The sequence below is a fragment of the Sus scrofa genome, chromosome 14, assembly GCF_054392235.1.
Source record: "Sus scrofa isolate SSC_HxYL_T2T_F1_AM1 chromosome 14, Sscrofa_HxYL_maternal_Yorkshire_Landrace_v2.0, whole genome shotgun sequence".
Lineage (NCBI taxonomy): Eukaryota > Metazoa > Chordata > Mammalia > Artiodactyla > Suidae > Sus > Sus scrofa.
This window is the reverse complement of record NC_139396.1, coordinates 55,543,089-55,559,562: the sequence shown is the minus strand read 5'-3', so window position 1 is coordinate 55,559,562 and position 16,474 is coordinate 55,543,089. Positions and strand designations below refer to the sequence as shown.

At 42.2% G+C, this 16,474-nt stretch overlaps 2 protein-coding genes across 2 annotated transcripts in view; both read right to left on the bottom strand.

Moving 5' to 3' along the window:
* TAOK3 (TAO kinase 3) overlaps window positions 1–4,157 on the bottom strand; it is a 181,895-nt gene extending 177,738 nt beyond the window's left edge. Inside the window, exon 1 of the mRNA XM_003483429.5 lies at window positions 3,966–4,157. The gene's annotated coding sequence lies outside the window, so the exon portion shown is untranslated. The remainder of the gene's footprint in view (window positions 1–3,965) is intronic.
* Window positions 1–14,666, bottom strand: part of LOC146396568 (uncharacterized) — an 81,730-nt gene extending 67,064 nt beyond the window's left edge. Inside the window, exons 1-2 of the mRNA XM_084997478.1 lie at window positions 14,607–14,666; window positions 14,034–14,521 (exon numbers count right to left, since the gene is read on the bottom strand). Of these exons, the coding sequence (XP_084853604.1) occupies window positions 14,034–14,521; window positions 14,607–14,666 (548 nt within the window). The remainder of the gene's footprint in view (window positions 1–14,033; window positions 14,522–14,606) is intronic.
* Window positions 14,667–16,474: the final 1,808 nt, after the last annotated feature.

Genomic DNA, 16,474 nt, shown 5'->3' with positions numbered 1-16,474 from the left:
GGAGAAAAGTGTTACTAAAGCTAAATTTGGCAGACTCATTTTTTTGATTAAATATTTAAGTCTGCAGTCAACTCTTCCTCTGCCTCCACTCTCCTCTTAGAATGGGTAGTAAGTACAGAATGCGGTAAGTGAGGTAAGGTAAAGAAGATTTCTAGATTTCATTCAAATGCTCTCCCTTCTGTTATCACAACACTGATCCTATTATCTCTACATGATTGCATGCATTGTTTTATACTTATTGCCATGGTCATTTTCTGGTAGAGCTGTGAATAAGACTTTAAATGTCCCAAAGTAGCAAAAATAACCCTATTGATGATCACTCACTGAGCTCTTCCTTTACATTGCATGGCCAAAGTTGTGCTTTTCACCCACAAGCTCATTTAATCCTCTCAGCAATCCTGTGAGGTTGGTATTGTGATTATGCCCATTTTACAGTGGTAGAAAGCTGGTGAACTAGTAAGTGGCAGATGTGCTCATCTGGCATGCTCCTGTTAGTCAGTAGATTATACTGCCAACCCCAAATATATGTGACCGAAACCAAAAGTAAGAGATTATGAAACTGGGCATGCTACTCATTGTGTCAAAGGGTTTGGGAAGAGCATCAGTGATATAAATGGGTAGATTCCTTGACTCAATTCTAACCTTTTCTTATACTGGAAACACTGAACTCTTTACCTAAACCAGAGTGTAGTAGGACACACGGTACATTACTATCTGATGGTATTGACAGGATCTCAATATCTTCTTTTTGGGGGGCTGCATTTACAGCATGTGGAAGTTTCTGGGACAGGGATCGAACCTGTGCTGCAGTTGGAGCTTGCAGCAAAGCAGGATCCTTAACCCACTGGGCCACAAGAGAACTTCCTCCATACTTCCTTAATTTGATTCACATTAAAAAAAATTAAACAAACCAAAAAAACGCTACTTAGATCAGCCCGGTCAAGATGAATTAGGCTGATTGGTGACATCAAAATGCTTTTTTTTTTTTTTGTCTTTTTGCCATTTCTTGGGCCGCTCCCTCGGCATACAGAGGTTCCCAGGCTAGGGGTCGAATAGGAGCTGTAGCCACCGGCCTACGCCAGAGCCACAGCAACGTGGGATCCGAGCCGCGTCTTCAACCTACACCACAGCTCACAGCAACGCGGGATCCCTAACCCACTGAGCAAGGCCAGGGATCGAATTTCCTGGTTCCTAGTCAGATTCGTTAACCACTGAGCCACAACAGGAACTCCCAAAATGCTTTTAAAAAAGTATTTTCTTAGTAGAACTCCCTTGACCTAAGCAAACTATTAACTCCTACCAATAACCCTGAAATAGAAACAAACTTTTTTTTTTTTTTGCTTTTCTAGGACCACATCTGGGGCATATGGAAATTCCCAGGCTAGGTATCCAAACAGAGCTATAGCTGCCAGCCTATGCCACAGCTACAGCAACTTGGGATCTGAGCTGTGTCTGCAACCTACACCATAACTTTCAGCAACAATGGATCCCCAACCTACTTAGTGAGGCCAGGGATCAAACCCGCATCCTCATGGAGACTAGTCAGATTTGTTTCCACTGTGCCACAACGGGAACTCCCCAAAATGAGCTTTTTAAAGATACTTCTCAGTACATAAAATATATTCATAAGAAAACACTTTTAAAAATAACTCTCCTCCTTATGTATCTGGGCAGAGATGTCATATTTCCTCCACAAAGCTTCCTTTTATGTTGCAACAGTAAGAATCCCAATTTTAAGCTGAACCAGAACAGCAGAACTGCAAACTCCTTTGCAAGAGATGATTATTTTTATTAGTATTTCATACAAATTGTCTAAATATGATGGGACACTTTACATTTTAACTCCACAATATTTTTCACTAGAAAGTAAAGCAGTTATAGTTTCAAGTTGTTTCCCCTCATCCCTCTTTTTTTCTGCTAACACATGGTCTTTCACAAAAGAGTCAGTGTGATCACTGCAGACTGAAGATAATAGATACGACTAAGGTCCACTCCAGAAGATTATGCACATGTCAAGTAAGTCAGAGTTTAAAACTTGTCATCTGAGCATGGAAACAGCAAACGGTTATAACTGCTTAAATGAACATGTACAAATTAGTAGGATGCAATTAGTAACTACCACTTTTCCTTCCAACTAGTGGTGTTTTGGCAGGCAGCCAGAAGATCTGCAGTAATCTGTCACTACTGTGAAGCCCCACCCACTTCCTCTGGCCCACCCCCACCCAAACTGACTGGAATACTTTTGGAGCGCTAATATAATTCTCAATCATGATAAATGTCCTCCTTATCTATGAATACTGAAATTTACATCATTTGCACTTTTAAGTCTTTAACATTCATACATCCAAAGGAACAAAAACCATGTATTTCAAAGATTATTTGAAAGTTTTAATTTCTTTTTTTATATGGAAGAATACGTGTCCCCAAATCTGTAATATCTGCTGCGATGCCTCTTGAATGAAAATGTATCCTATGTACAATTATAAGACTTTAATTTACACATCCATTAAGTAAAATATTAGGAGTGGGTTATACACATTTCATTTAAACCTTGTTCCTAAAGCCTAGTAAATATGAGAAGGAAACTATTAAGGTACCTTTCTTGGATTATAAAATATTTTGCACGAATTTTTAAATATACAATCTGTGAGATATTAAGTACAAAATTATATACTTGCCAACTTCATCTAATTTCACTTTATGGACTAAAGTAATCTCATAAATTATTATCTCATACCTAAGATATTTTATTTTTATACTTTAGTAACTAACCTTAATTACTAAACAACAACAACAAAAAGAAAAAGAAGTAAATGTGACCAAATCTCCTGACTTTTCTGTCTCTAAAACTGATATTACATTAAAGAAATGGCTCTGCTTTCTGTTCTTATGCCCTTTCTGTAAAAGACAGAGAGGAAGTGGCCTTGTTATTTTTTAAGATTTCCAGGATGAATAGTGTGCCATTTTGAGTAGCTTAACTTTGAAATATTGTCTTATAGTGATAATATCATTAGCATAAACTGCATTCATTTAATAAAGATGATCTTCAGTATATTTAATATTTTTGTTTCAGAGGCTCTTCTGACAAGATTTGATGTTTTATTTGCCGTTCTGTATTAATTCTCCAGGAGAAAGGAAAAATCAAAACATTTTGAAAAAAATTCCCACTAATATTTAGTTGTAAAATATCAAATTACAAATTAAAATAGAGCATATGAACCCAGTGACTTTTGAGGTTGATTGCTCTCAGCTGGACTTTGAGCTAAGGTCATAAATATTCACAGGAAATTCAACAGTTTATTAGCTATGTTTAGACATAAACCATATTTATAATAAAACATTAAATGTAAAACAAAACACTAAGCTTACTCACAGTAGACCTTCTCAAATGGATGTCTTACATTTCCAATCCAACAACTAAAGACTTTACAAATTCTTTATTTAGCCACAGCAAACACTAAGATTGTCCCACAGATGGTTTTCTTTAAAAAGCTGCCTCTTATTCACTTAAGGAAAGATAAAACCGAACTCCACTTCAGTTGCTAAGAACAAGACCATGCTATCAGCACCTTCATCCCGAGAAAGGAAGTTATTATAGACACAGTTTTATAAATGAGGCTTAAAGAGAGTACTTCCTGGTCAGACAGTTAACATCAACAGCGTTTCATACAGCCTTGCATTTTGAAATTCTGCATAGAGCTTTCTAAAAATTTTTCCTATTTTTTTCCCTCCAGTCCCTACAGCAGAGGAAAATACCCCCAGCTCAAAAAATCTGAAGTTAAAATCTACACAATTCTATCAATGCCTACCATAATGGTTGTTTTTACTGATAGTATCAGCCTAAGTTTTAGTTATTTTACATTTACCCACCCTCCATCTCCCCCCTCCTTATGTGCCAGAATGAGGTTTCCGGGACACAACACTATAAGCTAAAGAAAGAACTTATTTAAAGGAGGACAACTCACCACCAATTCTTTGATAATGAAGAAAATGCCAGGAACCATTCACACTTTAATTTTCAAATTTAAAGTTAATTCTCTTTTAAACTTATATACATGTGTCATATATATAAACTCCAAGAAACCTTGTACAATCCAAATAACAAACTGCAGATAAAACAAAGCGTGACCTGGGCGCTGCTCATTACTATCGGTACTGCAAGCTGAAGTATTTCCTGTTACAACTCCCATTGGTTCCCACAGGTGCAAGTGCCTTATGGGTGTTGCCGGTTTGCCCTTCCTTTGGTAAGTGAACTGCTAAAGGAGATGTCAGGTTGGCACAATCAATGCTAAGAACTATTAGGGCAGAACTACCTTGGGCTAGTACCAAGAGCCTCCCAAACTAGGTTGATTGGGAATTAGTGATGACCTAATTCAAAAGACCTGGAGGAAATTTATTTCAATAAACTTTCATGATTGTTCTAAAATGCACTGTATTAGGCTAGTATGTATAGAGTGAAGATCTTTTAAAAAAAAAAAAAAAGAGTGTATGTGACTTCACTCAACAAAGATGTAGTAATTGCTTTCTCTGTGCAAAGCAATAAGAATACAGTACCAAACAAAACAAAGTCCCTGTGGTCATTCATGCACCATCTAGTAGACTTCCAACTGTTTCATATATAATGAGAAAACTTCCATAAAGGCAGAGACTAAAGAAATTTGCATGGAAATTTTGAAAGTCAGTTGTAGTGCCCATTACTAAAAAGCATCTTAATTAAGGCCACACCACCCTAAACCTAAAAGAACTTCTCCAGAACCCAGTACATAAAAACAGAATTCTTAATGCTTTCAATGTTTCGAAAAGGCCAGGTTGGATGTAGGCAATGGCATATGTCCCAGCAGGGAAAAGGAAAAACTCACCATGAGTCACCAGTGACTAAGTTCTTTTAATTCAGGCTTAAAACACATTTCAAACCCAATTACTTGTATGTGCAGAAAACTGATAACCCCAAATTAACATCAGAAGCTTGATTTGACAAATTTTCAGGGTTATTATCAGCATCTAAGAAAAACAAGTCCAGGGATAATGCCCCTGGACTGAATTTTACCACAATTTTGGTCTTACAAATCCTTTTTTATCATTTATTTATATATATTTTTTTCTACTGTACAGCATGGTGACCCAGTTACACTTACATGTATACATTCTTTTTTTACACATTACGTGTTCCATCGTGTGTGAATAGACAGAATTCCCAGTGCTACACAGCAGGATCCCATTGCTAATCCATCCCCAAGGCAACATTCTGCATCTACTTACCCCAAGATCCTAGTCCCTCCCTCCCTAGGCCCCTTCCCCCTTGGCAACCACGAGTCTGTTCTCCAAGTCCATGATTTTCTTTTCTGTGGAAAGGTTCCTTTGTGCCGTATATTATATTCCAGATATAAGTGATATCATACGGTATTTGTCTTTCTCTTTCTGACTTACTTTACTCAGGATGAAAGTCTCTAGTTCCATCCATGTTACTGCAAATGTCATTATTTTGTTCTTTTTCATGGCTGAGTACTATTCCTTTGTGTATATATACCACATCTTCCTAATCCAATCATCTATTGGTGGACATGTGGGTTGATTCCATGTCTTGACTATTGTGAATAGTGCTCCAATGAACATGTGAGTGCATGTGTCTTTTTTAAGGAGAGTTTTGTCTGCATATATGCCCAAGAATGAGATTGCTGGGTCATATGGTAGTTCTACATATAGTTTTCTAAGATACTTCCATACTGTTCTCCATAGTGGATGAACCAGCTTACATTCCCACCAGCAGTGCAAGAGGGTTCCCTTTTCTCCACATCCCCTCCAGCACTTGTTATTTTCGAACTTATTAATGATGGTGTGATTAATACCACACACCAGTATTGGTGTGATGGTCTTCTAAATCTTTACTGACTAAGGGCTGTGTCAGCAGCTTCCATTAGATATTATTATAATGAATGTAGTTTTTTAAGGTTGTGGCCAGATGGGACAGAATTGTCTTGGATGTTATGATGTGGTAGGAATGGCTTTCATTTGTGTTTGATAAAACAAAAATACACTATATTCAAAGCTTCTCAGAGAAAAGTGTAAAACCCAAAGAATAAACTATACAAACTGTACTCTCCCAAGCTATACTTCTTAAGGATTTTACTTCCTATCTTTCTTTCTTTCCTTTCTTCCTTCCTCCCTCCCTTCCTTCCTTCCTTTCTGCTTTTTTAGGGCTGCACCAGAGGCATATGGAGGTTCCCATGCTAGAGGTTGAATCGGAGCTACAGCTGCCAGCCTATACCACAGTCAGCAATGCCAGATCCGAGCCAGGTCTGCAACCTACACCATAGCTCACGGCAACACCGGATCCCTAACCCACTGAGTGAGGCCAGAGATTGAACCCGCATCCTCATGGGTACTAGTGGGATTTGTTTCTGCTGTGCCACAACTAGAACTGCCACTTACTATGTTTCAACCAACAAAATCTTTTTAGCCACAAGTGGGAGGAATTCCCAGAGCCAAGTTGATCTATTTAGTTATTCAATAAATATTTACTGAGCAACTACTACATGCTAGGTAGGCACTGTTATATGAGTTGGGGAGAGAGCAATAATTAAAAAATCTCGGAGTTGCCGTCATGGCGCAGTGGTTAACGAATCTGACCAGGAACCATAAGGTTGCAGGTTCGCTCCCTGGCCTCGCTCAGCAGGTTAAGGATCTGGCATTGCTGTGAGCTGCGGTGTAGGTCACAGATGAGGCTCGGATCCTGCGTTGCTGTGGCTGTGGCGTAGGCTAGCGGCTACAGCTCCGATTAGAGCCCTAGCCTGGGAACCTCCATATGCCTCGGGAATCGGCCCTAGAAAAGGCAAAAACAAACAAACAAAAAAAACCCTCTGCTTTCACAGAGTCTAAATTTCACAGAGTCTATGTGTGGGGATATATGACAAAGACATAAAATATCTGGTGCGTGGAGTTCCCACTGAGGGTTAAGGATCCAATGTTGTCTCTGTGGCAGTGCAAGTTTGTTCACTGGCCTAGGAACTTCCAAATGCCACGAATGCAGCCAAAAAAGGGGGGGAAAAGCCAAAAAAAGGAGAATATAAATACATATATTTTAAATATATATATAGTGAGTCAGAATGGTGTCTTCTCCCCACTATGAAGAATACAATATGAAAGATAACAGAAGAGATAACAATAAATTTATTTGTTCACAGCTGAAAATTGATTATATCACAAAGTAAGGAATTTTGCTTTAGAAGACTAGAGTGTTAGAATTTTCCCAGCCTTCACCACAGACTCAAGTTAGCACTACCTTCTGCTGCAAATGAATCTTATTTACTTTGTTGCTAATACCTAGAGAAAGGAAAACTTCCAAAGACCTAAATTAGAACCTATTCCTTACAGGTAAAAAATATCACTTAAGGAAACGAAACAACAAATTCCCAACACCCAGAGTCAAAGGTCACTCCAGGAAATATTATCAGGCTGAGTGTGAACATACAAGTTTCCACATACTTGCTACCACCAGTATCAATTTACCAAGTGTCAGGGTCAAAAGTCCTTCATGAAAGAATTATCGGTTATCTTCACTGGTAGCAATAATTATATTTAAACATTATTATTGTTATTATTTTAGGACCTCAGGTGCAGCATAGGGAAGTTCCCAGGCTAGGGGTCTAATCGGAGCTACAGCTGCCAGCCTACACCACAGCCACAGCAACGCAGGATCCGAGCCTCGTCTGTGACCTACACCACAGCTCACGGCAATGCCAGATCCTTAACCTGCTGAGTGAGGCCAGGGATCGAACCTGCAACCTCATGGTTCGTAGTTGGATTCATTTCTGCTGCACCACGATGGGAACTCCTGAATCACTTTATTTAACACTCTTTTGATGTACTAAAAAGCCCTCAGTGAGCACAGGAAACTAAATGTGAGCATAAATATAATCCACTAATCTGCTGATCATTAATTAATTAATTCAATTAACATCTATTGAGCGTCCGTCATACTTTGTGCTGGGCACTATATGTGGTATGGGGATGCAAAGGTGAATATGACCATGTCTGCCTTCACAGTGCTCACAAGCTTGTTAAAGACAAACACATGTAAACAATGAACTGGTATACAATGAGAGATTTACACAAAAGACAAGGGAAGCATAAAGGTAACTGAAGCATAATATGTAATTTTGATCTCTGCTATTAAATCTTGACCTAGGTCAGTTAAAAACTGTATTTAGGTGGGTTTTGGAAATATTTGTGTATTTACAGACAAATCCTTCAAGAAGTAAAGGCTAATGTTCACAACAGAATGGAAAATTAGCCATAAACTATGATTCTGTTTTGTGTGCCTACTGCCAAGACTAATTAGATTATTAGTTTATTTAAGAAAACATTCTGCTTTGGAGTTCCCATTGTGGCTCAAGGAAATGAATCCGACTATTATCCACGAGTGTGTGAGTTCAATTCCCGACCCTACTCAGTGGGTTAAGGATCTGGTGTTGCCCTGAGCTATGGTGTAGGTAGGTCACAGACATGGCTCAGATCTGGCATTGCTGTGTTGTGGCATATAGGCTGGCAGCTGCAGCTCTGATTCGACCCCTAGCCTGGGAACTTGTATATGCAGTGGATGCGGCCCTAAAAAAGACAAAATAAATGAGCATAACAAATATGGGGTTGATTCTGCCATCCATCATTTCACTGAGGGCAGGGGTGAGGTGAAAGGGCCCCAAACACTAGACTCCAGCACATCAATTCCCAGTATTAGGAACTAAGGCTACATGGGCCTCATGGGAGTAGGTTTTTTTTTTTTTTTTTTTTTTTTTTTTTTTTTTTTTTTTTTTGGTCTTTTTTGCTATTTCTTGGGCTGCTCCCTGGGCATATGGAGGTTCCCAGGCTAGGGGTGTAATCAGAGCTGTAGCCACCAGCCTACGCCAGAGCCACAGCAACGCAGGATCCGAGCCGCGTCTGCAACCTAAACCACAGCTCACAGCAACGCCAGATCGTTAACCCACTGAGCAAGGGCAGGGACCGAACCCACAACCTCATGGTTCCTAGTCGGATTCGTTAACCACTGCGCCACGACGGGAACTCCGGGAGTAGGTTTTGTTAGGTATAAAATGTTTATTGAGGTATATTTCTTTTCTCACCCATGCTGGGGATGAAAATGTGTATTTCTGAGAGAGTAGACAAAAGCTGGGAGAAGATCTGTGTTAAATCAAGAAACTGACCCCTATGTCATTACGTTGTAAAATAAAAATAATCTACAAAGACTTTTTTTTTTTTTTCTTTTTAGGGCCATACCCATGACATATGGAAGTTCCCAGGTTAGGCATCAAATCAGAGCTGCAGCTGCCAGCCTATGCCACAGCCACAGCAAGACCCGATCTGAGATGCATCTGTGACCTACACCACAGCTCAGGGCAACCCGGGATCCTTAACCCACTGAGCAGGGCCAGGGATCGATGGATACTAGTTGGTTTCATTACTGCTGAGCTATAATGAGAACTCCTACAAAGACTTTAAATATACTCCAATGTCTCTACTAAACTACTAAAAAATGCATTAGGTTGATTTTATAAAGTATTTAGGTTCCTTTAACAACATACAGCTGGAATAATAAAATTCATCCATTTGGAGTTCCCGTCGTGGCGCAGTGGTTAACGAATCCGACTAGGAGCCATGAGGTTGCGGGTTCGGTCCCTGCCCTTGCTCAGCGGGTTAACGATCCGGCGTTGCCGTGAGCTGTGGTGTAGGTTGCAGACGCGGCTCGGATCCCGCGTTGCTGTGGCTCTGGCGTAGGCCAGTGGCTACAGCTCCGATTCAACCCCTAGCCTGGGAACCTCCATATGCCGCGGGAGCGGCCCAAAGAAATAGCAAAAAGACAAAAAAAAAAAAAAAAAAATTCATCCATTTAATTCCTACTATCATAAAAATTCTGAATGCTTTTTAATTTGGTGCCCATACCTTGTGAATGAGTTAGACCACATTATGGATCTTAAACTCAACACATTCAATTCATAACTACAGTTAAACATAACTAATTTTTTTTTAACTAAGGTGAGTCTGAGTTTAAGAAATAGAAACAAACTTTTAATGTATCCTCACAAATGACAAAGTAACTAATTAAATGGATGTTAAAGCTAAATAATCACAAACAAATCCCCACGCAGAAATGCAACTGTACATATCCCTTAACACTACTGGTAACTATTCTCTCTGCTTGATAGGACTCACTTAAGACTGAAAAGAAGTCTTCTCTTAGGAGAGTCACAAAACTCTTTTAGAGGGAAGCTTGCTTTCTGTTTGCCAGTCTGTTTTCTTTTTAGGGGAGGGAAGAAAGAAAAACTGGATGAAAAGATTATAAAAGGAAAGATACTTTTAATGGCTCTAAACTAAACTCTAAATAAAGAGACTCTAAAGTAAAAGTACCAAGAGTTACTTTTCATTCATTCTCCCCTACCACTGAAACCAACAAGTATGAACACTGGCAAGCAATGAGAACTTTTATTCAGGTTGGCTTAAACATTAAGCCAAATTAGATATCAAGGTAGACTCTAAGATTACAATGGTTTGACTGTATATGACTCAAGTGGTAAAGAAAGTATAAAATGGGTTATTGTATTTACTGGGCAGTACTTGAATCCTCCTGAACTAAGACTAAGAATAGTTTAAGAACCCTAAACCAAAAAGAATTTGCATTCTGGGAGTTCCCGTTGTGGCACAGTGGTTAACGAATCCAACTAGGAACCATGAGGTTGCGGGTTCTATCCCTGCCCTTGCTCAGTGGATTAAGGATCCAGCGTTGCCGTGAGCTGTGGTGTAGGTCGCAGATGTGGCTCGGATCCCGTGTGGTTGTGGCTGTGGTGTAGGCCGGCGGCTACAGCTCCGATTGGACCCCTAGCCTGGGAAACTCTATATGCCGTGGGAGTGGCCCAAGAAATGGCAAAAAGACAAAAAAAAAAAAAAAAAAAAAAAAAGAATTTGCATTCTGTGGTGGCCATAACCATTCATATGGAAGTGTGAGGCTCCTTCTTAATCTCTTTTTATTATATTTTTCAATTGAAAAGAAAGTTAAAATGGGCATAGGTGTAATGAATTTACATATTAATAGTTTCTCAAAATGTAGTTTTATTTTGTGAAACCATTGAAAATAAATTCCCACTGCATCCCTACCTTCCTAACCAACTCCCCCACCCCAACTCCATTTGCCTAGGAATAAACAGTTACTATCGGCCCTTCCTATCACTAAAAATTCGATTACAATGACTCTCCCTTCATGGTCTCTGGATCAATACTATAATATACTGTGGTTGAAATGACTGCTTTATTTTTATTTTATTATTATTATTATTATTTTGTTTGTTTTGCCTTTTCTAGGGCCGCACCCGCGGCATATGGAGGTTCCCAGGCTAGGGGTCGAATTGGGGCCGTAGCTGCTGCCCTACGCCAGAACCACAGCAACGCCAAATCCGAACCGCATCTGCAACCTACACCACAGCTCACGCCGGATCCTTAACCCACTGAGTGAGGCCAGATATCGAACCCACAACCCCATGGTTCCTAGTCAGATTCGTTAACCACTGAGCCACGACAGGAACTCCCTGAAATTACTGCTTTAGTAATCACTTGGGAGTATCAGAACACTTTCTTTTCTCCAGAGGAATTAAATTTAACGTTTTGTCTTGAGAAACTACCATTTTTACCAAACAGAAATAAGCTAACAAGCATGACGGAAGAGCTTATCTGCTCAAATATTTCTATCACTTAGCAGAATTATTGGTACTGAGATTCCCAATCCTTTCAAAGACCATTTCACCTGTTACATGCACTACAATAAGGAACACATATGCTCCTTGCAAATAACCTCTTGAGTTCAGTGACCTTATTTTTACTTGAATTCTACCTAGGGTTCTGGAAAAATAAATGTAATGTAAAAAAGTTACACTTAACACATCTTAAATATAGTGTCTCATATTTTAAGTTTGTATTTGTGTATTTCCTGTTATTGTTCCTCTCATCTCCATAATTTCTGTTTCTTAGGGAAGGAGGTCTAGTGGGTGGAATTTTCATAACCACATCAAGCTCCACACTCCTTGAGAGCATATAAGAACTGTTCTGTATCAGGTAATATTAAATAAAATTCCTCAAATGACACATTCCCTCTACTTATTATCACCCTGATGTAAGATGCCTTCAGTATTTTTTGTCTTGGGTTTTAAATAGGCAGTTCAATGTAAGCCTTCTACATTATGTCTTTGGGAAATAATACAACATTTCTTTCTTCCCCTTAGTGGAAGCTGCACATTACTGAACATGGGCAAAGGCTTCTAATAAGACAGTATTATAAACCTGAAACAAAGAAGATATCTAAATAACTACAAAATGATAGAGTAATTACATCTCCTGGTATTTTCCCCAAACCATCATTTTCTAAGTCTGCTTCCGTGAAAAAAGAACCCGTCACAAAGATAAGGGGTGAGGAGAAGCAACACACCAATAGAGAAAAAGAGGTTAAAAATTCAAATGCCAAACTGCAGAGTACAACCATAACAAAGCATGTGCATTCAGGAGAATATTAGAAAGGTAGTCAGGGCGGTATTAACATATCCTAAATACTCTGAACAACTAGCCCCGTCATTAATTTTCACATCCATCAAGGTAGGAGGCTGCACCCCAATTCCCACCCCCCATTGCTTTCCACTGTTTGTTTCAGCATTTTAATAGACACACACTTGCCTCCCACCAGGGCATAAAGTGTCTGGTTTAAATAGGCTTTTCTCTTTCAGCTTGTCCCAGAATTACGCCTAAAGCTCAGTCCTGGTGGCTTTTCAGGATGAAGAATCTAATTGGAAAATGCTGTTAGTTTAGCGACTCCAATACCTCTTTTCAAAATTTAGTTTGACCTTCCAAATGTCTTTCCAACACACGAAGATAAACAGTGAAACTTAGTATGCAGTTCCTGTAAGTCTGCATCGTAAACACTGATACTGATGTGCTGACAAACCTGAGTAAGTTTGTCAGCTCCTTGCTTAGTTGAAAGTGAGAAAGACAAGAGTCTATCAAAACAGCCTCACCAGTCCAAAACCTGGATCTCCAAAAGGGTCCCTTTCCCTTGCCACTGGTTTGTGGAGAGTTAAAGAAGCCCTTTCCAACTTTTCACTTTCTGATGAAGCTATCGAGGTCAGGAAGCTTCACTTTCAAGGCATCCACGCCCAACTCGGAGAAACAAACGCGAAGCCAGGGGGCCAGCGAGCAGAGGTCCGGCGGTCCCTCGCTCCAGCCCTTTCCAAGATTCCTATGCTTCGGCCCGACCCTCCAGCCTGCGCGTTAGAGTAGGAGACGGCTCATTACATAATCCCCGTTCCCCAGAGTCTCCCACAGAGTCACGGGGGCTCAGGCGGCCCCCAGTCTCCCACTCCGCCCTTAGGAAGCTCGGCTGACTGCACCCGGGGAGCGGCGGCCAGCTGCCCCGACTCGCCTGGCGCCGCGACCGGGACCCAGGCCCCTATAGTCACCCACGAGGGGCTGGGCCGCGCCTCCACGGGTAGCCCCCGGGTCCCAACTCAGACCTGGGTCCCAGCCCCCTCGGGGTGCGCCTCACGTCACAGCCACTGCCCCAGTCCCTCTCGGAGTCCCCCATCACACCTGCTGCCTCAAGCCCTCTCGGGGTCCCCTTGCGGCTCAGACCCGCTGTCCTGGCCCATTTCAGGGACCCTTCCCTTGAGTCTCTCTATCCCGGTCCCTCTTGGGGTCTCCCCTCAGACGCACTGTTCCGGTCCCTCTTGAGGTCTCCCCTCAGACCCATCGTTCCATTTCCCCTCAGGGCCCCCCCTCTGGTCCGCTGTCCCGGCCTCTCTCGGGTCCCCTTCCACCACACCCGATGTCCCAAGCCCTCTCAGGGTCCTCCTCTCAGAAACGCGGGGCGGCCCCTCTCCGAGACTCCTCAGCCAGAACTGTCAAACCCGCTGCCGAAACTCCCTCACTCGGTCCCTCGCCGACCCCACTCCGCCCTGAGTTCCTTCGCCCCGGCTCACTGTCACCTCCCTGCGCCCCGGTGCTCTCACCTCAGACCTGCTGTCACCACCCCGGGGCCCGGCGTCGCCGCCGCCGCTTCCTCTCCCACACTTGTTCCCGAATCGCTCTTCTGCCGCTTGTTCCCGGGAAGATCCCCAGGTCCGGTCGGTAAGCTACGGGTCCGGCTGCGCAGAGCCTCCGCTCGCGGTTTCCGCGTCGGGTGCCACTCTTGCACGCAGGACCCCACCGCCGCCGCCGCCGCCGCCGCCGCCGCCCCTGGGCGCCACACGGACCCTCCCGCTGCAGCCGCTGCTGCTGTCCGAGGTGCGGCTCCTGCCAGGGATGGCCAATCGCACCCGACTGCGCCGAGCGCGCTCCGCCCCGCCGTCCCAAGTCCGCCCGCCCCCTGCCCCTGACCACGCCCCCAGCCAGGCTCCAATAGGCTCTCTACTGACCTTCCCTGATCGCGGGGCACAGACTTAGGGCCAGATATAGGTACTTGATTGGAGGTGCCTTGGAAGCAGAGCTGTCGATGGTGCTTGAGGATTGGCGGAGTTGAATGTGGGCGGGACCGGGAGGGGCGGGGTTTCCTCAGACGCGGAAGACCTTGCAACTTCACTCACCCACTGGCCCGCCTCGGGTGCGGTCGTCCTTGTTTGCGCTGTGTTGGGGTCAAAGTTCATGGCACTCCCCTCTGAGCCTTTATTTTTCTGGGGAGACTCCCAGAGGCCAAGGCCCCTTGGGACTCTGGGAGACCACCATGCGAGAGCCTTTAAGGCGGTCCCGATTTCCCCGTTAGACCTGGCACAGCTTTCTAAATAATTCTGCCGTAAATCGATAACAGCAATTATTCACTCAGGACTTGTGAACGTTTCCTGTATTTAACCGCTTTTATATCTTTGGCAAGGGAGTTACACTTCCTTACATTGCATTCCGCAGACATCAGTATAATGATGTTGATGGGAAAAAAAAATCTACCTCCTAGATGCATAGTATGCACAACTAGGCATTTAGCACTGTCAGGGAGCGTTTTCATAGTTACAAGACCAAAGTTAAGAAATACTCAGTTTGAGGGTTATGATAATAATTACAAGTAAGGGAGTTTCCGTCGTGGCTCAACAGTTAATGAACCCGACTAGGAACCATGAGAATTTGGGTTTGATCCCTGGCCTTGCTCAGTGGGCTAAGAATTTGGCATTGCCATGAGCTGTAGTGTAGGTTCACAGATGCGGCTAGGATCTGGCATTGCTGTGGCTGTGGTGTAGGCCAGCAACTGTAGCTCCGATTGGACCCCTAGCCCAGAAACTTTCATAGGCTGCTGGTGTGGCCCTAAAAAAAAAAAAAAAAAAAAAAACTAGGAACAGGAACTGTTTGGTAGGGGAACCCTTCAGGGAGGCTTCAGCAAACCTCTTCAACATATTTTTTCTCAGGGCCCTGTGAAATGATTTTATGATTTTTGCGGTAACTAATGGCCAAAGTATAATGAACTTTGACCTAAGTGCTACTGGTGATAACCAGAGACCCATCTTGACCCAAACTGAAACATTGTGCTTGCCAGGGGTGAAAGTGCATGTTTTAATTCAGAGCCATACTTTATATTTTTGTGAAACATATGTTGAACTAATACTGGAAACTGAAAACTGCTGCCTTCACCCCAAACCCTAAAACTTAGGGGCTTTGAGAATTTAGCATTTTGTGAAGAAATCGTTTCATTTCAGGAACACAGTTTGTTCCTAAGCCTTGTCAGATACATTCAGGACTTCACTCTTAGAAACCTCTCCATCATCAACTCTTTCTAAACTCTTGCTATCAAAATTTGTGTTCAAAATACTATTCATGTTTTCCCTAGTGTTTTAAAATCATATCCGTTCCAATTAAGATGCTTCCCCTTAAAATTTCAGTTTTTTGAGTGTTAGGGGGTGTACAGAGGGCCTGTGGAAAGGGGCTGGCAGGATTTCCTTTCAGATGAATTCAAATGTGGATGTCTCCTGAAGAGTGTGACCGAGTGCCATTATGGAAAGGGATGCAAAGAGATTTCTAGGTGGTAAAACTTGGTTTTGAGGGAACTTGGTTTTTATAGGCCTAGAGGAACACTGTCCATAATCATATTAGGTAACTATAAAAGTTGGGTGAGACTAAAGTCATGAGAGAATTTTTTTTTACTAGGTCCCCCTCTACAGAGTATTTATTAAGAGCTCATCATACCAAATGCAGTAAGGATAGAAGAAATTGGGTAAGTTTTCATAATCCAAGTGTTCAGTTCTCTCTATTCATATAGAAAAGAAGTTCATGATCATTGACAGATGTTATTTGCAATCAAGAAGACAAGTAAAGGGAGTTCTCTTTGTGGCTCAGCCAGTTAAGAAACTGACATACTGTTCCTGAGGATTTGGGCTTGATCCCTGGCCTCTCTCAGTGGATTAAGGATCTGGTGTTGCTGTAAGCTGTGTCATAGGTTGCACATGCTATTGGGATCCAGTGTGGCTGTGGC